Here is a 20,825-nt window from a genome sequence, read left to right on the forward strand (position 1 = left end):
GTGGGAACAGGTGCCATATTTATTTTTCATTCCAGATTTTCTCAAAAAGGATAGGGATTGTGGATTTTGTTTTCCCTCTTTAACTTGCAGAAAAACTTGCAAACTTTATATTTTTGCAGTGAACTGAGGGAAGTTCTCACACTATGTATTAAAGAAGCTCTAATGAAAGAGATTAAATAAAGAGGGGGGAAAAGAAAGTAAGTGGTTATAATGGGGGAATGATAAGATCTAGGGTCTAGTATAATTTTCTAGGATTTGGGGAAACATTTCTTACTTTGCATCTTCATCTCGGGCAATAAGCAAAGACACATGATTGGTTGCCGATGCCATCTGTAACATGTCAGCAGCTCTATAAAGTTAAAAATGAAGAGTTAAATGTACTGATTTTTCCCACTGAGGTGTTACAAATGCATCACCATAATTCATTTTATCTAATTGTTTTCTATGCATTGAATTGATTACATGTTCATTTTTTTAAAACATTATTAAATGTTGGCATAACAAGGCCATGATTCATGTTTATAGAGATTAAAAATCCCGGATAGTCACACTTGTTAAAGCATAAGTGAAGGAACTTTTTGTCCAAACAGAGTAGGGCTCTCCTTAAATGTCCTTTTTGCAATCATTCTTCATGGCCGTGAATATTGTGAAGATAGCTTCCTTTTTTGCCTTGAAATGGCATGGAACAGTCCAGTGAAACTTTATCCCAGGGGTCTCCAACCTTTGCAACTTTAAGCCTGGCGGACTTCAACTCCCAGAATGCTAACTGGGGAATTCTGGGAGTTGAAGTCCGCCAGGTTTAAAGTTGCCACGGTTGGAGACCCCTGCTTTAGCCTATTGTATGGCAACTTATTCATGAAGATGTTAAAGAAGACCCAAGCAGTTGGAGGCAACTGATTTTTCTTTCTATATCTGCAGCTAATCTGATCTAAAATATTAACAGGCAAATACAAATGTTAACCATTCCAGTTCATGCTTATAATTAAATGTCAGAAGTTACCTTTCATTAGTTACACCACATAATTTTTGGCCATTCACTTCTAAAATCAAATCTCCAATACACAGCTGATCTTGAAAAGAAAAAAAATCATGATAGTTAAATTACAAATCAGCTACATCAAGAAAACAAAATGTGTATTTAGGGGGGAAAAAACTGTACACACACACACACACACACACACAAATTCAAAGAAAAAACCCACGAATACACAAAAAAAATATCAGAACAGAAAAATGTCAGAATTACTTCTGATATATTTTCAGCAAAATGACATAGCTACAAGATTAGTAATTACCTACTTTGTACCTGACTGCTGAATGACTACATTTTATTTATATCTTTATATAGGACTTCATAGTAATGATTTAAGGCAATCTTTCATTTATCTTTTATCCATTTTTAATGTTTTACTTATTTTACTATTTTTATATGCCCTTTTAATATAAAAGAACATTGTCATTGGGGGTAACTTAAGTATCTGACATATCTATTATACCTTGATCCCATATGATTGCCTTGAATTCGTGAACTAAATATTAATACCTGCTTTTCTGAACAGTTATTTATTCCCTACTGGCAAAGACCTACCTTGTGCACCAGCAATGTATGATCAACAATGTTCTACTCAAAGAGGGTACTGACAGTTTTGCAATCTTGCCAGCTAATATATAACTGGTTAGAAGGTGAATAAGAAGCTGAATTTGCATTTCCAGTAAAGAGGAAAGTAAAAAAGTAAAACCAAAAACTATCCATGGTAATCCAACTAGTTTTGGAGCCCCCATGGATAGAGATGGCAGGGGGAGGATACTCATTCCACATTTCCTGTCCTTTATCCATATTATGGGAAGTAAGACAGGGAAGGTGGGCTCAGAGAACCTTTTCCCCTCTATTTGGTCAACACAGCTGATAGGAAGACTTAATTATTCTCCAAAGCACTCCATGGCTACTTAGAGCTAAAAGCAAATTATTTTAATCTCCTGTCTGATTAAGTTTATCCTTTTTTCACAACATGATAATCCATCCATCAACATGGTTTATTGTGTGTAAGGTTTGCAACTTCTCTCCGGGCTAGATTAAATCAGGTATATAGTGTGCCTAAAATTCTCTCACTTGAATCTAATGGATGATTTTTTTTTTCAAATGATAAAATTATTTCCATGAGTGGAACTATGGATATGGTGACCCTAGCTTTTCCTGTGTAATCTGCTCTAAAAGGTTGGAATTTGTAGAACAGAACGAGGGAATTCTGTAGGGGAAGGAAAGAGAAGATGGTCTGCATGTGTGGATCTTTAATTTAAAAAATCAATATATGGACTGTTAAAACTTTTTTTAAAAGCAGCATTGCCACCAGTTAAGATCACAAATAATTATTTACTATCTGTAGCAGCTATCCTCTCAGGTAATATCTCCTCTATGAAAATTCCATACTCTTCTTTGGATTGATCTTCACAGCCTCCAATAATTTTAATGCCTGTTGAGCAATTAAAACAAACAAGATGTAAATAGGTTATTTCCTTATTTTTCCCATTGTGATAAACATACCATGGTATTTGCTAAATAACTGCATACATTATAAGTCCTGTCTACATCAGAGTGGACCACCTGCCCAAAACAGTACGGCAATTCTCCAACTTTATTAGAGTAAATTGAATATGTAATCTGATTACCTAATCCATTTTGGCAGTCTGAAAATGAAACATGGTGTATAGTTCGATGAGTTCCATGTGGGCCTACAAAGGTCCTTTGAAATAAAGAAGAGAAGGTTGATTTCAGAGTGGTTGCAACTTATGAAATAATTGTTTTAAAAAATTGAAACATGGAGCTTATTATGTCGGTCCCAAGGTAAGAAAAACACATAACTTTAGAAATAGTTATGAATAAGTGATTGAATTCATTTGTTTCCTCCCATTGTTTCCTTTCACCATTTAGAAGGTGATGTTTCATTTTTATTAGATGGTGTGTACTAACATAAACACTGTTTACAAGATCAGGCTCAATTCCTACAATACTCTTTTCATTCTTTTGAGAACTTCCTGGTGCTGAGCTCAGGAAGTTAATTTATTTAACTTAATTTGATTTGATTTAGGTGATCTCTTATTCCAGATGATTCTGGGCAGTTCACAATACAGACCGTTCTCACTTAATAATCACAATTGGGACTGGCAACAAGATTGTTAAGCAATGTGATTGTTAAGCAAAACATCACATAGCCACATTAGCCATGTAACGTTACCCCTGCCATGGTCATAAAGTGAATCACCTGTGGTCATTAAGTGACTGCGACTTGTAATTTTACTGCCAGCTTCTCCATTGACTCTGCTTGTCAGAAGCCAGCTATGAAATGTACAAATGGTGACTACATGACCATGGAATGCTGCAAATATCATAAGCGCCTGTTGGTTGCAAAATGTCTGAGACTCGATCATGTGACCACAGGGATGTTGTAACAGTTGTACGTGTAAGGACTAGTTGTAAAGTTACTTTTGAGCACCATTGTAACTTCAAACAATCACTAAGCCATATATTGTACAATAAAAGAATATAGTACAATGCAATTTGAAACAAGCAACAAGAAGCAGATTTAAAAAATTACCGGTACATCATGGTCACGCTATCCTGGACTTTTTCCCACATACTTTGTGCCCAAAGAAATGTGATACATTTCCTTAGGAAATTGTCACCTTGGCAGCACTCTTCTAGTGACAAAAAGTAGGTAAATGGGCAACCTGTTGTACCATGAATGTAAAAGGACACTCTTGTGTACTTCTGATCTACACTGTCAGCTATCTGTCATCATGCTGATCTGTAAAACTGCTATGTAGTGCACAGGTGTCACTTTTGTCTTCTCTATAACCTTCCAAATTTAAACTGAAAGATAGGAGGAGGTAAATTATTTTGGACTGCTACTAGAGATTTTTGTAAAAATATGAAATCAGGATGAAGAGTGAAAGTGAAAAAGTGGGGAAAGAATACAAATGCATGGTGTAGTTACAACCCATTTATTATCTAGCAGCATTTTATTTGCTGTATATAACAGCTTCCCCTCAATAAACTAGAAGGTTGTTCTAGATAATAATAGTAATAATAGTAATTTAGTACAGGATTATTCTAAAGAACATAGGTTCATATTCCAACTGAAATAAATTGCATTTCAGAAGTGGGAATTTTAGTGTTTTGCCTATTCTGTCAGGAATGTTTACAGGTGGAAAATTATAACATATGCTGGATTTTGTTACTAAATAGCAAATAATCTGAAACTGCATTACTGAATGTCGTGACTACATTTTAATCAATTATGATTTGCCCCTCTCCCCCAAAGATCATTTTTGGTAGCTTAAGATAAACAAACAGTTTCTTGAATGATAATGTACTGATAATCAATATTTTTTTTATTTTGCTAATATATGTTTAAGGTTCTGGAAAGCAAAACGAAACAACTGACCCCCAAAACTCTTACTTATGGATTTCTGTAAAATACATCCACAAACCAGGTTTTACAGGTATGTAGATTTAGAAAGGGTTGGAAAGAAATTTGAGTAAATGAAGAAGTCCTTTTAATTATGTAAAAAACCAACAACTATGAATCACTTCTTTTTATCCTGAGTAAGGTACACAAAAAACGCAGCAGTAAAACCATTAAAGTAAAATGCCCACCTGCCTGCCTATCACCTTTCTGTCTTGTTACAGAATAAGTCTCCAATAATCTTTACATTTTGCAGAGATGAAATACCTTTGTTTGCATAAGATTTTAGACAATGGCTGGGAATAGCTATCTAAAATCTAACCATGAAGCATATCTTTATAGAACTTATTCTCTGGTTTTCATTCATCCTCTGGCGAAAGACAATTGTTGCAAATGAAATAAATCAGTCCTAAAAAGTGCTGAAAGGCTTCATATTCAGCAGCAGTATAAATGCTTACTTCCATCATACTTTAAGTTACTAAAACATCAGTTTATCTCTCTCTCCAGTTAATCTTCTCACATAAGACAATTCACATGCGACAGCAAAAATGAGGTCTCCCAGTGCAATTCAGCAAGTACAAAGAACTGTATTTTTTAAAAGTATAGCAATTACTTGCATTTTCTCTGGATTTTAATATATTATTTTTATCTTTCACTCCAGTAAAAGATTTATAATAAACGATAGCTTCTTTTGTTTGTGTTAGGATTCATTCTTTATAATCCTCTTGGCATAAAACTTCAATTACCTTTATCTGTTTAAAACAATATGTCTATCAGATTGTGTCAGCACATGTAGGAAATAGAACTCCTTATTCACCAACTTATAATCATCTAAAACTCTTCAGGACCTATCCATCATGTACATAGCGGCACTGGAGAAGACAGCAGGATAAGTTCAGAATGATATTGCAAGGCAATTATTTTCTAATATGTTTCTATAGACAAATTACCAACTAATTCCTTACATTCTGAATGGCAATGCTAGGCATTAACAAAAGTTACACAGAATACATATTCTCTTATGTCTTCCTTCCAGGCATATCTGGTTTTCTGTAACTTCAATTTTTCTGCAAATTGAAACACTGGGCTAGATACTTATGGGCTTAATCTAACAGAATTTCTGACTCCAAGTCAAAATTCTTGCTGATTCCATTCAAAACTGTTCCTTAAGAACCGCAACCACACCAGATTTTTATTTTTTTTAAAAAGTCTGTGCTTACATTTGTATATGAAGGAGGTAAACATCTGTCAACATATCCTATGAATATGAGAGACAGTTTGGTGTAGTGGTTAATGCACCAAACTAGAAACTAGGAGATTGTGACTTCTAATCCTGCTTTAGGCATGCAGTCAGCTGGGCGATAGGCCAATCACACTTCCTCAGCTCTAGGAAGCAGGCAAGGGCAAACCATTTCTGAAATCTTGCCAACAGAATTGTAGGGACATGTCCAGGAAATACTGATTTGAAGGTGCATGCACACACAAAGATTAAAACAATGAATTTTATATACTTCACATTTCTTTATCACCAAGAATGCTTAGATTCATCTACTTTAGCATGCCTATTTCTTCTTCCCAACTCTTCAAGCTAAGATTTTAGATTTAATTATTGATTAATTAATCTACCTTACCTATTTATCTACCATTTTTCGAAGCTCGGCAATGAGGATAAGATAATGCTGAGCATTCTGGTACTGGCAAACTGTATGTTCTAATTAATTTGCAAGGAAAATATCAATTTTTACTGATAGAAGGATGCAGCAATATTTCAGAATACCCATAGACATGTAAGATACTCTGTGGAGATTCCACAGATACAAGATACCAAGAAGTGGAATGGCAGACAGTATCATAAGAAGTATTTTACTTTGGAATCCTTGGTGCTCTCTGAGCTTGGTTGTTTGCTTGCAGACATTTCATTATCCAACTAGGTAACATCATCAGTGTATGTGTGGGTTTTGCTCCCAGTAGCTTGCCCTGCCAGTGTTGATTGGAAAGAGGTTTTCTCCTTGCTAATTCCTTGAGTAGGGTATTGTTTTCTGCTTGTTTCTCTGGTGTTAATCGTTGCTTATGTGGGTGTTGGCTGTTGGAGAGGATGTGTGCTGGACTTTTTGTTTCCTTCTTAGTTTTTTGTTGTCTCTTCTGAATGTGTAATTATGCTTTCTTTGGTCTAGGATGCTCAGTTTCTCTGGGTCTTCTTACATCTGGCTGATGTTCATGGATGTGCTCTACTAATCTTCTGCCTATCTGATTGTTACAGCCACCGTATATGTAGATGATTACAGCAGGTCATTTCTAGGTTTCTTTCTGATTGTTAAGACACTGGGGGCTCCTGCCGCTTTTGTCTGACTGTTTCCTAGGCAGCATCTCTTATCCACACATTCCATTACCTCCTCTGAATAATACTTCCTGCATAGCTACTCTTGTGGAAGGTTGGATTGTTGTTTTGCTCATGGAGCACTTGGTTAGTATGGGTTGTTTTTCAATAGGGTTGTGTTTCTAATTTTCCATTATTTCTTCTGCTGAAAAAGATATCCAGGAAGGATATTGTGTTGTTTTCTTCTTCCCTTGCAAATTTTATTCCTTTGAAGCTTCACAGAGCACCAAGGACTCCACAGTTCACCTCTGAACTATATATATTCTCTTTTATTGGTATTTTACTTTATTTGCTGTCAATGTTCACCAAAGATAGATCACTCTGGAAACTTAGTAGCTCAGCATGTAAGAACACAGTAATGTATGCATGTATGTATAACACGTATGAAAGCACATTTCTTTTGTTATATTCTGCACTAACTAGATGGATCATGCTAGCATCAATATACATATATTAGGAACTGTTTTGATAATATAAATCGGAGATATTGAATTTATTGTAGGTCTAAAGATTTGTAAACATTATATATGACTTACATATCAGGGTGATTTGAGTCTGGGGATGCCATCTCTGTCGGCATGTCATTAATAATAGAATATTCCAACAGGCTCACAACTAAAACTGACTATTTGCTGTAAAGCAGAAGAGAACACCATTAGGTATTATATGTACAATTACTATGGACTGCCTTCAAACTAATGCAAACATACATTCTTTGATGGTTTGTTTGATACAGCTGGTATTGAATATTTCTTAGTTTAAAAATAAAATATCCCACATCTTTAGCAGCTTGAGACAGAGAACGCTAACAATCTTGGCCACCAAGACCAAGGACTGAAGCTGTAGGGCCAGAAATGGGGATTGGCATTCAAGTGATGGTCCCTTTTATACAGGAATGGCTTATTCTGCACTTCCGGACATATCTCTCCTGACCAATCATTGGAGAGATCAGTTCACGTTTCTTATTTCCATGGAAACCGCCCTTAAATAGGGGTACCAATTTCAATCACAACCACCCTGCAATAATTGAGTCACTCCCACATCCATTCTTTCCTGGGGAAGCCAGCAAACTGGCCAGTTAGTATGCTGACCTCCTTTTTATTAGCTACCACACTTTTTCTATGATTGCAGTTCAGATCAACGTTGTATATGTGCAGAATGTATCTTGAATGGATGGCAGATGGACACAATTGTTTGTACTTCTTAGTTTCAATGTAATATTGTCCCTATCAGACTACAGACAGCAACTAATAGAAAAGGCACGAGGCTAGAAAACAAGAACTTGTGAGTTCTAGTCCAACCTTAAGCATGAAAAGTTGGCTGGGAGACTTTGGGCTAATCACTCTCTCAGACTAACCCATCTCATGGGTTCTTGTGGGGAAAAAAGAAGAGGGAAGGATATTAGGCATGTTCACTGCCTTATTTATAAAAATAAAAAGGTGGGCTATAAATCAATAAAAGGAAATGCTGTGTGCCATTTAATACAAGTAGTCCTTGACTTACAATTCATTTAGTCACTGTTCAAAGTTACAACGGCACTGAAAAAAGTGACAGATGACCATTTTTCACACTTACGACTGTTGCAGCATCCCCATGGTGACATAATCAAAATTCATATGCTTGGCAACTAGTTCGCATTTATGATCGTTGCAGTGTCCTGGGGTCATATGATCCCCTTTTGTGACCTTCTGAGAAGCAAAGTCAATGGGGAGTCCAGATTCACTTAACAACCGTGTTACTAACTTAATAACTACAGTGATTCACTTAACTGTGGCAAAAAAAAGTCGTAAGATGGGGCAAACTCATTTAACAAATGTTTCCCTTAGCAAGATAAATTTTGGGCTCAATTGTGGTTGTAATTCAAGGACTACTTGTACTAAGTATTTACTTAGGCAGTATAATGGGAAAGAACAATTAACCTTGGTGTTTTGTTTTTAAAAAAATTCTCTTTCAGAAACCCAAAGCAGCATTTCAGTACGACTCCACCTGCTGCCCACTTTATCCTCAAAGCAATCTTGACAATAGGTCAGTTGAAAAATTTTGTCTAGTCTCGGGTCACACAGGAAGCTTTTTGGTCGCTGAAGAAGTCCAGCTCCCTCATCCTGCTCATGTCCTTTGGTGTAAATATCAAAGGGCTACGGTAACTCCTTTGATTCCTAATGATGTTTGAAACTTTCAAAACAGTTTAACCTTAGACCAGCGGTCACCAACTGGTGGTCCGTGGTCCACTGGTGATCCGTGAGAAAATTTTGGTGGTCCGCAAAAAAATTATTCTCATTTTTTATACTGCACTAAATCAGTGGTCCTCAAACTACAGCTGGATACATGCAATGAACGTTCGTGTTGCTGCAAAGAGTCTCCCCCTTCGGGGTCTTTTTGTGTGGGTCGGTGGGGGGCAGAAATTCCGACTTGCGGTCTGCTTCAGCCTCCTGCTGTGGGCTTTGGGCGAAGGCTGGAGGGAAGCGCTGCTGGTGACGAAGAGCCAAAGAGCCTTGTTTCAGTGGGACTGCCTCATGGCCTGGCACTGGCTGACCATCTCAGCCTACTGAGCCTCCAGGAGCCAGTACCTGGCCTTGCACTCCTGCAGGTCTTCCCTCTGCTTGGAAAGCCTATGCTTGTAGTCCTCAGTGAGGTTCTTCTGCTGAGCCCCAACAGCTGCTTCCTGTTGGAGTCCGGATTGGGAGGCGAGGAGTGGCTGGGAGGGGAGGAGCAAGTAGAGGCTGGCAAGACACCCCTTGATGTGAGTGACATTGAGTTGGCCACGCCCACCCAGTCACACGCCCACCTAGCCACGCCCACCCAGCTGGTCACTAGGCAGATCATTTTAGTGGTCCGCAGGATTTTAAATTATAAATTTAGTGGTCCCTGAGGCCCGAAAGGTTGGTGACCCCTGCCTTAGACTGCATTCTTTAAAGCCCAGAGCTTTCCTATGATTTCCAGAGATGTGTCTGGATAATAAATCTGCAGTGCACCCGCTCCTTTTTGAAGCTTAGCCTGGGGCATCTAAAATTTGCAGGAATCAGGGTTGCAAGTGGAATTTCCAATAACAAAACAAAACAAAAATCCTAAGAGTCTGCCTTCAAATAAACTCAGATCCTACATTGAAAAACAGATAACAAAAAAAAACCAAAAACTCCACAATAAATCAGTTTTAAACCAAATTTTTTTAACCTATTTATCAGGATTGCCCGCGGGGATTCCTAAAACCAGATTTCGTGCTCAGATAAACCCAGATCCTACAGGGAAAAAAAAAAAAGCCCAGGTGACAAAACACATCATAAGTGCGTTTTAAACTAAATTATCTTTACCTATCTAATATCTACAATGTATAACGTAATGTATAGAAAAACTTAAGACTTCATTAATTTTTAAATTAAAAAAACCTAGAAACCCAACAAGGATTGCAAAACCCAAATCTGGGTTGAAATACCCAGCACCGGCAACCTTGGCGGGAAGTTAGCATCGCTCCTGACTCAGAGGCGGAGCAAAGAGACGGCAGGTAACGAAAACGCGAACTTACCCCCTACAGCCGCCGTAGTCAGAACGTTCTTACCCCAGCGCTGGAAAGTTTTGCCAGCATCAAAGCGGCGACGCCGCCGACGCCGCCGGGTTCGACCTTGGGTACTTCTCGCGATAGTTGCTAATCCCGGCCGCCCGCCTGCGAAAGACAGCCAAAGAGAAAAGGCGTGCTCACGTGACAGGAAGAAGCATGCGTCTGTGCGCGAAGGGCTCCGTGCTGGTGGCCCGAACGGTGGGAGGTTGGGGCTGCAAGGCGGTTAGGTTCTGTCACGGTGGCAACAGGCAGGAATTTCGCGGGGACCAGCGCCAGAAGGGCGCCGAGGCTGTCGCTGCTTTTCGCCGACAGCAGGAGCAGCAATGGAAGCAGCGCAACAGGACGGCGCTCACCTATCTGGCGGCCGGGGTCGTGGGCATGGCAGGCTTATCCTACGCAGCCGTGCCGCTCTATCGCCTTTATTGCCAGGTGAAGGGCGGTCGGGGTGGAGAGGACTTGGAGTCCACCGGCAGCCGATGATGCGTTTCCCCCTGCCTGCCTCGTAGGGTTACTGTGTTTTAGGGCAGGGCTCTCCAACCGTGGCAACTTTAAGACTTGTGGACTTCAACTCCCAGAACTCCTCAGCCAGCTTTGCTGGCTGAGGAACTCTGGGAGTTGAAGTCCACAAGTCTTAAAGTTGCCAAGGTTGGAGACACCCGTTTTAGGGGGCGAGGACAGGTGATCCCATGAGAATAAATTGGCGATCTTAGGAACAGATCGCTAATTGCTAAAACTATTCTGATCTTCCTTGTGACTAGAGTGTCCTTATTCTTCGCGATCTTGTTCGAATGTACTATTCCCAATTGCTTCTCTCTTAAGGCGTTGTCTATTTGTGCGCAAGAAAACAAAAGGAGTGACCTTCAGGTCTTTCCCATCAACTCCCGAGTACACGAGGTGTGATGGTCGACGTTAAGGTTGACTTATAATTGAGTAGCGACCTGGATTTTGGCTGTTCTGATTTTGCTTTCGTCACGAGCACCATAAATTTTTATTTACTTCCAGCCAACGAAGTGGTTGCATTTGTAAATCTCAGCTGTGTTGTAGGCACTGACTTGTATTTGATCTCTTCTTCCGGTCCCACTCTTTCAGTAGGTACGCTGAATGCGTGAAATAAACATTGAGTCAGTGGGTATTTTGGTTTCTTTCCCTTCCCTGTTGTGATCTACCCCTTTTCTCTAAATTCAATTCTTACATTGGTTTTTGTCACTTTAAAGATTCTTCAGAAGAATAAATAGGTTGTTTTTGATACATCCATTAGCTTTGAAATAGTTGCATGGTCTTGTCATTCTAAGGCCTCTTTATGGTTAATATTCTAATCTAGGTAAACATCCCCATATTATTCTACTTTATCCATTATCTATCTTGTGTTTTCTATCTCATGCTCTCCTGCCTATTCTAAAATATTGAGTTCCTGTTATTTTTCTCTCTCTCCAGCTATGGTCCTTTTTTAATAAAACCTTAAGCAAAACGTAATTGTGTGAAAAATTACTGCCATGATTTCAGTAATTTGTGCATTTGTTTTGCATTTCTTTTTACCGTTTTATTGCCTTGACTCATTTTCATGTTCTTATATTTATTTGGTAGGAACCTGTAAGCCGCCCTGAGTCTTCGGAGAAGGGCGGGGTATAAATGTAAACAAAAAAAAAAAAACTGATATAATTATTGATGTGAATATGATTGTTTTGGTTAGTTTTAACCTCTACATGAATATTATAATTTTTGTTTCTATATCCTGTAAACTGCCAACTGGATTACTGTGTTTCTAGATGTATCATATACATTGAGATAGTAAGTTCACTTGTCAATTTTCCTAGTGCTTTCCATTCCCTACTTCTCCTTAGTTGCTTAGCTATTCCGCTGATGTTCTTGTGTCAAACATGCCTTGGGCCAAACCTCTAATCTCAGCACTTTCCATTTTTACTTTCTTTTAACCATCCCCAAATGTTCTTGGCTTTTGCCACTTTCTATCCCTCCTAATTCAGTACTTTGTTTCTGTTTTGACAATTTTAACTTTCCCTTGATTCATTCATTCACACTTTTCATGTTCACAATTGTTCACGTAAAGGGAAGAACTCTTTCGGTATAGTAAAATCTCAGTTTAACAACTTCAATTTAGTAGTCTTCAAATAATAAACTGCATCCAGATTTCACCTCAGTTTAATGTCTATTGTACCCAAAATAATCCAGGCCAAACATAAATTGATATAATTTATATGAGGTACCTTTATTATACTTTTGACTAGAGCAGTGATGGCGAAGCGAGCGTACGAGTGAGTACAGGGCACCAAGTGCCGAAAAGGGAGCACTTTGCACGTGCACGCTTGTCAGGGCTGCAACTAGGAAGAGGAGCTCCCCAGGGAGCATGCGTGCACCGGATAAGGTACTTCTGGTTTCTGGCATGTGCATGCGCGCAGGCAAGCAAGTCTTCTGGTTACTGCCGTGCATGTGCACACACTGATCAGCTGGCTGGCGCACATGTTCACACCAGAAAATGGAAGACCAGCTCTTCCAGTTTCCAGCACTGCCGCAAGCACAAAGGCTAGCATGCATGCCAGAAACCCAGAAGAGGAACGGGCAACAGCATGCGTGCCAGGCGACATGGCTTCATGTGCCACCATAGGTTCGCCATCACAGGACTAGAGTGATGTCAATGGACTCAAATGGCAAATTCAGATTGAGTGGACATTTGAATGTTAACAAAGGTTTTACCGGCCTATCGTTCTGGTTTCAATCTGATTACATCATCACGTCCTGATGAAAATACAATATTCTTCGATTAATAGACAACTATTTTATGACTTCTGGAACAAAGGGATTCTCATTATCTGGCACCACCACCATTTGTCTAAATGTTCAAGCCATGCCCATATGCTTGCCTTGGTAACAATATAGAGATGGTTTGTTCTTTTCTTCTGGTTTTTATGTTTCTTCTGGTTTTTATGTTTTCTTCTGGTTTTTATGTTTGAATTTATGTTTGAATTTTATGTTTGAATTTCTTGTCTAAAATAACATTTCCCTTCCACTGTTCAGCAACAACTTAGTCAGTGCTCTCATTCTTCCCAGTTTTACTGAACCGGCTTCACCATTACATGAAAGTGCTCAGCTTCTGATAGGGAGCCTTGTAATGGGATTTTAGAGTTTCATGAAGGTGGGAGAACTGTGGTCATTATATATTATCTCTAGCAACAGATGCAGTGCACATACGAATTTCCTTAGTTACTTAATGTCTTTCTTGTGAAGTCCCCATTAGTATTTAGTTGGTCTCCTTGAAGAATACGACACTGATAAACCTTTTGATCAACCATGGCTTTTTTGGGTGAGAGACCCACAACTGCTGCTCAGTCTATTGCTGTGGAGTACTTCAGATTCAGAAATGTGTTTTGAAGCATTAATGGGTGCATACATTGCTCCTCTCTCCAACTACTTAAACCAAACTCATATTTTCCCAGGATCTTGCTACAACTACAGAAGACAGCTGCATGATCCTGAGAAAAGACACAGCTGCTTTAAGAAGCTGCAGAGAAATATTCCATGAGCATCCTTGCAAACATTGAGGCATCTTTTTGCCTTTGAATCTAAAGCACTGCACAGCTTTAGTAAGTGTTGCTAATTTTAAGTAAACAATCGAATGAAAAAAAAAAAACCTACTCTGTTCTTATTGCCATGAAAATAATTTGTTTTCAAGCAGATTGTTTTTAATTTCATCTTATTTTCCTTTCAGGCTACTGGGCTTGGTGGGTCATCTTTAGATGGTCATAGTTCAGAACAGATTGAGACTATGGAGCCTGTAAAGGACCGCATCGTTAAAATCACATTCAATTCAGATGTACATTCAAGTCTTCAGTGGAACTTCAAGCCTCAGCAGACTGAAGTTTATGTAAGTAATTAAAATCTGCTAGATGAATTTTGCATGAAATTTTATAAGCATTTTTTACAATAAAATGACATGCTGCTTTTATAAAAATAATCAAGAATGTGAGTAGTTGTAGCCAACTGAGAATTTTTAATTAAGAGGCTCCTTTTCCTCTGGTGGCTCAACAGACTAAGTCTGTCTGTTATTAACACAGCTGCTTGCAATTATTGCAATTTCAAGTCCCACCAGGCCCAAGGTTGACTCAGCCTTCCATCCTTTATAAGGTAGGTAAAATGAGGACCCAGATATAATATACAAATGGATGAAGACTATTGCTTAACACTGTGTAAGCCGCCCTGAGTCTTTGGAGAAGGGCGGGATATAAATGCAAAAAAAAAAAAAAAGGTAAATGGGATATAATCAAACAAATTTTTATTTACTAATTTTTATTTGCACAATTAGTTTTAGAATTAAGTTTATTCTACTAGCAAATATAAATGACAGCCAGGTTAAATCCTAGTACCACTGCCTGTTTGCCAAGTGCACAACTGCAGTTTAATCAATAAATCTAGTCTTGGTCTGTCTTAGAGTGAACTGAATTCTGGTTAGTTTCTTTAATCTGAAATGGCTTTTTATAAATATTTTGAAATACAATGCCAACAGAGATAGTCCACCTCAAATTATCAAGCCTTTAATGCTATGTTTTTCAACTTCAACAGATTTAAAGATGTGGGGACACCCAGCTCTCAGAATTCTGGGAGAATTCTTGAGAAAAATTGCTTTAATGTAACTTGGTGCACAGACTTTGTTTGAAAACACATTTTGTAAGAAATAAAAGTATGGAGAGAAGCTAGAAACATAACAGTTGTAACTTTTTAAAATAGGTGGTTCCAGGAGAAACTGCACTGGCCTTTTATAAAGCAAAAAATCCCACTGATAGACCAATAATTGGAATATCTACCTACAATGTACTACCACCTGAGGCTGGACAATATTTCAATAAGATACAGGTAAGTGCTGCTCAGTTTGGTTAAGTTCCTCAAATATTTATTATATTTATTTAGTATATATTTATTTATTATATTATTATAACTGAAACTAGAGTCTGTTTTGATAATTCATATTTGCACCAAGTCATAGAATTAGATTTATAGTCTGCTGTAATACTTCCTGTTCTTGTCCTCTTGAATTCTGAATAACTTCATTTTTTTTCTTTAAGGATTGCTATCTTACTTTTCTATAGCATAATAAACATGAGATTTCCAATAGTTCAAAATGCTCAGTTTTCCCTGAAATATGAATAAAATCAGTATTTTCACCAGTATTTATTTGTTTTTGATGTTAATATTTCTTTAAATGCTTTATATTTAGACAGATTGTAAAATATTTATAAAATAATTACTTGACAAAGTGAGTTTGAAAATGGATTTGTTTTTAATAGTTTTTTTCAAAACATGTATTGAATTAAAGGTTAAGACAAAACATTAAAAAAAATTAGCTGACTATTCAATTTTGGGAAATAAACTTTTTTTTTCTTTCAGTGCTTTTGTTTTGAAGAACAAAGACTCAATCCTCATGAAGAAGTGGACATGCCAGTATTTTTCTTCATTGATCCTGAATTTGTAGAAGACCCAAGGATGGAGAAAGTTAATTTGATTACTCTTTCGTACACATTTTTTGAAGCCAAAATAGGATATAAACCACCGCTTCCAGGTTATAACTAACAATACACCATGTAGACTCTACATTGGAGTTCTCTCTTCAGTACTCTCTTGATAATCCACTGACTGTGTAAAAATAACTACTTTACCCCAGGAAAAAGGTTCTGAATATTTCAGGCATTATGTTTTATTTGCTGAATATGCACTGCTTTGTCTTCTCTTTGGAGATGTGATTAATCTTCATTTTAAAATCAAATTAAGAATACAAAGAAATGATATACAAAAATAGCTTATTTTGTTCATTTCTCTCTCTTCATTTATAGGAAGCTCTATCCAATTGCTAATTTATGACTGCCGGTTTGTAAAGTTTTTTTTATTCCACACAGTTATTTAAAATGCTATTTAATAGATTAATGTGTCATAGAGAAAAATAGTAAATAGTTTATTTTTGGAGATTTGATGTAACAAAGTGATAAGTAATCAGTAAAGTAATAAATACTAGATTTGACTTTACTTGCCTACCTTAAATCAGAAGCAGAAGCAACACAAATCTGGTTAAGTTTTGTAAGTTGTTTTAAATAAGTGTGCAGAAGATACCATTCAGTGTACTGTGTTAAAATTCAGTTATTCCGTGCAGCAGCTTTTTATGCTAAAAGCTACATTCTCATTTTTCATGAGTTACCCACAAGCCAAAATAAATGAAGAATAACTAATAACAGCAATTTTTTTTAAAATGCTGCTTTTATGCATCTTATACTATCCTCACTTAAACATTCCTTGAGTTCTTCTTCAGGGTAATACAATTATACTTTGATTCTTTTCTTTCTATTTTCATTCTTGCCTTGGTAACACATAACTAGGTCAAATAAAGTTTGGAGTAGCTGTATCTGTATAACATTCTAAGTTTAATTAGGTTACTCTTTTCTGTGGCTTAGCATGTTACACAAATCCAGTGTCTTTTCTTTAAACTCAGAAAATTGATTAAAATTCAGTAACCATGTTAAATTTGTTGCACCAATTTTTCAGTGTGGAAGATGGTGCTCTGATTTTCTTCTAAATAGATCCGTGTTTGGTAGTGGATGGGTAGGTTGAGAAAATTATCCCATTAACATGGGCCTCTAACCTAAATCTGACTAGATCCCTGCCTTGAACAACTTGACAAGCTGCTTTTCCAAAAGAAGAAATTAATATCACTGTTAGAGTATAGTACTATGTATTGAAAACCGTGTCAAACAATATCTAAAATATATTACATTACAAATATAAAGTGATTTGTTCACCACAAATTCTACTGTGTGGTGGAAATCGGTGGAAAAAAGAGGGGCAGAAGATTCCCCTCCCCCCATATAAAATCTTTATAGGTTTAACAAAACACTACTTAAGAAACAAGCTAACCATAAAAAAAAAACATTTGGGAGCATTTGTGTTCAAATTTAATTCAGTTTTCAATTCCAGATTCTTTACTTGGATTGTATATTAATAACAGCCATTGTAAAACAAATGCTATACATATTACCAAGACTTAAAGGGTACCAGTTTATTAAAAGTTTGAACACTAGATCTGGGAAAGTATAGAGAAAAGGCACTTATTTCAATCACACTTTTATATGATCTCATGACCAAGTAAGTGTTATTCAAGATATCCTGAATTGTTGGAAATAATAGAAAGTAACAGCAGTAATATAATCAAAGTCATTCCAAATACCCCACAATGCATGTTTTATACTTTGCTGAATCCCTGCATTTTGGCAGTGCTTTCTTACAGTAGCTCCAGTGCAACCCTCCATAACTTAAGAAAGCTACGGCTTCATACATATTTAGCTTCGTTGTTAAGAAAGAATGAAAATAATCTAGGAAAACATAAAACGGCATTAAGACAATGTGGAATAAGACCTCCTACCACAGCATGTCACAATTGCTACTGATTCATATGTTCAGTTTTGCAGTGGCTTGTGCATACTTTTGCTTTTTAAAGTGCATTCCTTAACAGAAAAGTGTTAAGAGTGGCTAACTATCAGAAGAATAGGAAATGAACTGCAAGGAAATCTAACTTCAACCTCCTAGTTAGTGATTATTTTTCATCAAACACCAACATTAAAGACAAACTGTGAGGTCTCTCCTATCAAGCAGTCTATCAGGAAATCTGACTGCAGGATTTAATTAATAGCTAGATCTCTCCTTGCATTCAAACAATTTGGATTTGGACTTGAACCTCTATAGGTGTAGTCATCACGCCAACACTCAAGTTCTTTGAATGGGATCATAAACAGTTCTTATCAGATTCCAGTCAATTATTCAGCAATATGCAGTGTAGTTCCCATAGGAAAATATTTTGCTTTTATTATTAAAGGATTCAATAAAAGTAGCCTACTTCAGATGCAAGATTCTGAATGTTATACTTGCTATAAGAATGAAAGTTAGAAAAACATTCATTGTATCAATTGTAGATTTTGGTCCAAAGATTGCAGAAATAAATCTTGTATTTTTAATGAGTTGAACCCAATGAAATGTACTTAGGTAGGGTGTGTATGCTACACACCCTAGATTTGAAGTGTTTTCTTTTGAACAGTTTTATAAAACACTTTTATCCCAAATCTCAACCCACTGAATAGATTATGTCTTTACATAACACATTTTGAAGCAATCAGCAGAATCTACCATTTTGTTAAAATAAAATATTGCTATTGGCATCTGCTTCTAGCATTTGATGTTAACCTGTGTTTTGAAGAGATGTGGATCAATTTCTTCATAAATATGTCTGAAATCAAAGCAGATAATAAAAGTTAGTGATGAAAAATAGTCTAAAATTCGTTACTAAGGCAACATTCGCACATAGGAGGAGTGTTCAGGACAGATATACCACTAACCTCACATTCCTCCTAGTCATGTCCTTAAAATAAAAAAAATACTTGCAGCATATCTGCCAAACAATTTTCTTTGAACCAGTCATGCCACATTTCAGCTAAGCAACATTTAAAATACTCATCAAACTGCTCATATTTTCATTAGTAATAAAAATATGTTCAATTTATGATTCAGATATGCTTATCTTACATATTTGACAAACAATACTATGACACCTGACACAATTCTTAACCATTAGGCTCAGCAGGAAGGCAAATACATATCCTTTCCCTTAGTTGTCTAATTATTACTTTGCTCACAATACGTGGATTAGACTATTTTCATCTTCCCTCTGAAATGCAGTTTTGACATACTATGAAAACTTCTGGGACACCGCAGTATGTAGAATGGGGCTGCCAGATCAGGATAAAAAAAAATCCCACCTTTCTCTAGGGTAACACGCTAGAATTAACTACATGACATGTATTTAACCAATCTAGTTTCTATCAATGGCAATGAACTTGCCTCTCAACCCATAACTTTATATAGTGCTTAGTTTAGTGTACTTCCTTTCCTTTTTGAAGGTCAGCAGCCTTAGTGAATAGGAGATTTTAACTATCAAATATGATGTACAGCTATGGTGAGATTTCCTCAAGCATTTTGAGGTCATACGAGTTCTCAACAAGAAATATACATGTGCATTTGAGAACTGTGAGAGGCTAAAAAAATAACAATATTGAACAGAAAAATGAGTATAATGAACACTAAAGGTCACTTTCTATGGACCCAAAAAGGGAAGATAAGAAGTTACCCTGATTTCAATGTGAGAGTCAGGTTCTTTGGGACAAGTGATACTGAGCTATGGAATTTGAAGTGAGTAGACCAGGCTGTTTTAAACAACCTATGTAGGAATTCAGATTTTTATTTATACTTCCTGATAACCCAGCCGAGCCCCAGTTTAGATGGCCTTAAATATTTTGCAGTACTCTTGTGAACTTATCTTTCTCTTTCTACTCTCTCTCACTCTTTCATCACTCACTATGTGGTGATGAATGGATGTAGTTCTGCATTTTCTTCTTGGCTATATATGGTTGAAGTGTTTGCTCCTTCGTGCAATTTGAGTCTTACATGTTCTACTCTGTTCTATCTTGGAGAAAGGTGCCATTTTGGAGGCCAGATTAGACATCTCATCTTTCAAGCTATTGGCTGTTAACATTTAGCCTGTTCTATGCTTTGCATTAATGATGCTTGCCCCAAAGAGAATAGTATATGTATATAAGTATTATTTGTAATAATGATAAAAATTCAGTATCATATAAACAGATAACTGCTCATTCAGCAAAACGTTTCTCTTTTCTGCAGTCCCCCATACAGTATCTGCTAAGAAAGTTGAGGGGGTGGGTTGGCAAGAGATACTGCACTCTAGTGGATGGGTACTATTTGATGCAATTCAGTAACATGAAACAAAGAAGCATTAAAGAAATCCATGTGGCTGTTTTTTTTTGTTTTTTTTTATTTACATTTATATCCCGCCCTTCTCCGAAGACTCAGGGCGGCTTACAGCGTATAAGGCAATAGTCTCATTCTATTTGTATATTTTACAAAGTCAATTTATTGCCCCCCCCAACAATCTGGGTCCTCATTTTACCTACCTTATAAAGGATGGAAGGCTGAGTCAACCTTGGGCCGGGCTTGAACCTGCAGTAATTGCAGGCTGCTGTGTTCTAATAACAGGCTTCTTACAGCCTGAGCTACCACGGCCCTGTTTGATTTTAGTGGCTATCACTGATGAATTAAAATATGTACATTATGATATTTTTGCTGCGCTGGTATAAGAAATGCTGTCTGTGTTAGCCTGGACTATGAAGAACAAGAAATAAGCAAGCAACAATTGAGTCATTTTGAAAATCACTTACTTGGTTGGGTCACAAGGAGCCAAAGGATCAAATTCCATTAGCTCATAATAATTAGGAGGATGTGAGTTGGTTTTTGATATGCCTGGAAAAAGAAAGCCAGAAACAAAGAAGTTTCATTTTGCTGATCCAAAGTATTAAGAAACCAAAAATAAATTCAT

At 37.0% G+C, this 20,825-nt stretch overlaps 3 protein-coding genes across 9 annotated transcripts in view; 1 reads left to right on the forward strand and 2 right to left on the reverse strand.

Annotated features, from left to right (window-relative positions):
* STXBP4 (syntaxin binding protein 4) overlaps nt 1–10,512 on the reverse strand; it is a 103,543-nt gene extending 93,031 nt beyond the window's left edge. For 4 of the 5 annotated variants that reach the window (XR_009153085.1, XM_058165810.1, XM_058165812.1 and 1 more), the window contains exons 1-6: nt 10,361–10,512; nt 7,377–7,472; nt 2,668–2,741; nt 2,376–2,471; nt 1,001–1,070; nt 275–349 (exon numbers count right to left, since the gene is read on the reverse strand). Coding sequence is in view for 4 of the 5 variants with exons in the window: in XM_058165810.1 (XP_058021793.1) it covers nt 275–349; nt 1,001–1,070; nt 2,376–2,471; nt 2,668–2,741; nt 7,377–7,420 (359 nt within the window). In the remaining variant the exon portion in view is untranslated. Of the gene's footprint in view, nt 1–274; nt 350–1,000; nt 1,071–2,375; nt 2,472–2,667; nt 2,742–7,376; nt 7,473–9,407; nt 9,511–10,360 lie in introns of those variants that run through there. The other variant, XM_058165811.1, reaches the window with a different exon arrangement.
* A 10-nt stretch (nt 10,513–10,522) lies between these two features.
* Nucleotides 10,523–16,528, forward strand: LOC131189618 (cytochrome c oxidase assembly protein COX11, mitochondrial). The gene is made up of 4 exons (XM_058165817.1): nt 10,523–10,822; nt 14,115–14,270; nt 15,131–15,256; nt 15,788–16,528. Exons 1-4 carry the CDS (start codon nt 10,550–10,552, stop codon nt 15,968–15,970), a joined length of 738 nt encoding a protein of 245 aa, XP_058021800.1. The 5' UTR covers nt 10,523–10,549; the 3' UTR covers nt 15,971–16,528.
* Nucleotides 15,658–20,825, reverse strand: part of TOM1L1 (target of myb1 like 1 membrane trafficking protein) — a 69,420-nt gene continuing 64,252 nt past the window's right edge. For 2 of the 3 annotated variants that reach the window (XM_058165816.1, XM_058165814.1), the window contains 2 exons: nt 20,668–20,749; nt 17,326–18,665 (listed from right to left, as the gene is read on the reverse strand). In XM_058165816.1, the coding sequence (XP_058021799.1) occupies nt 18,605–18,665; nt 20,668–20,749 (143 nt within the window). In that variant the 3' untranslated portion in view covers nt 17,326–18,604. Of the gene's footprint in view, nt 15,861–17,325; nt 18,666–20,667; nt 20,750–20,825 lie in introns of those variants that run through there. The other variant, XM_058165815.1, reaches the window with a different exon arrangement.

Source organism: Ahaetulla prasina, chromosome 2 (assembly GCF_028640845.1).
Source record: "Ahaetulla prasina isolate Xishuangbanna chromosome 2, ASM2864084v1, whole genome shotgun sequence".
Classification (NCBI taxonomy): Eukaryota; Metazoa; Chordata; class Lepidosauria; order Squamata; family Colubridae; genus Ahaetulla; species Ahaetulla prasina.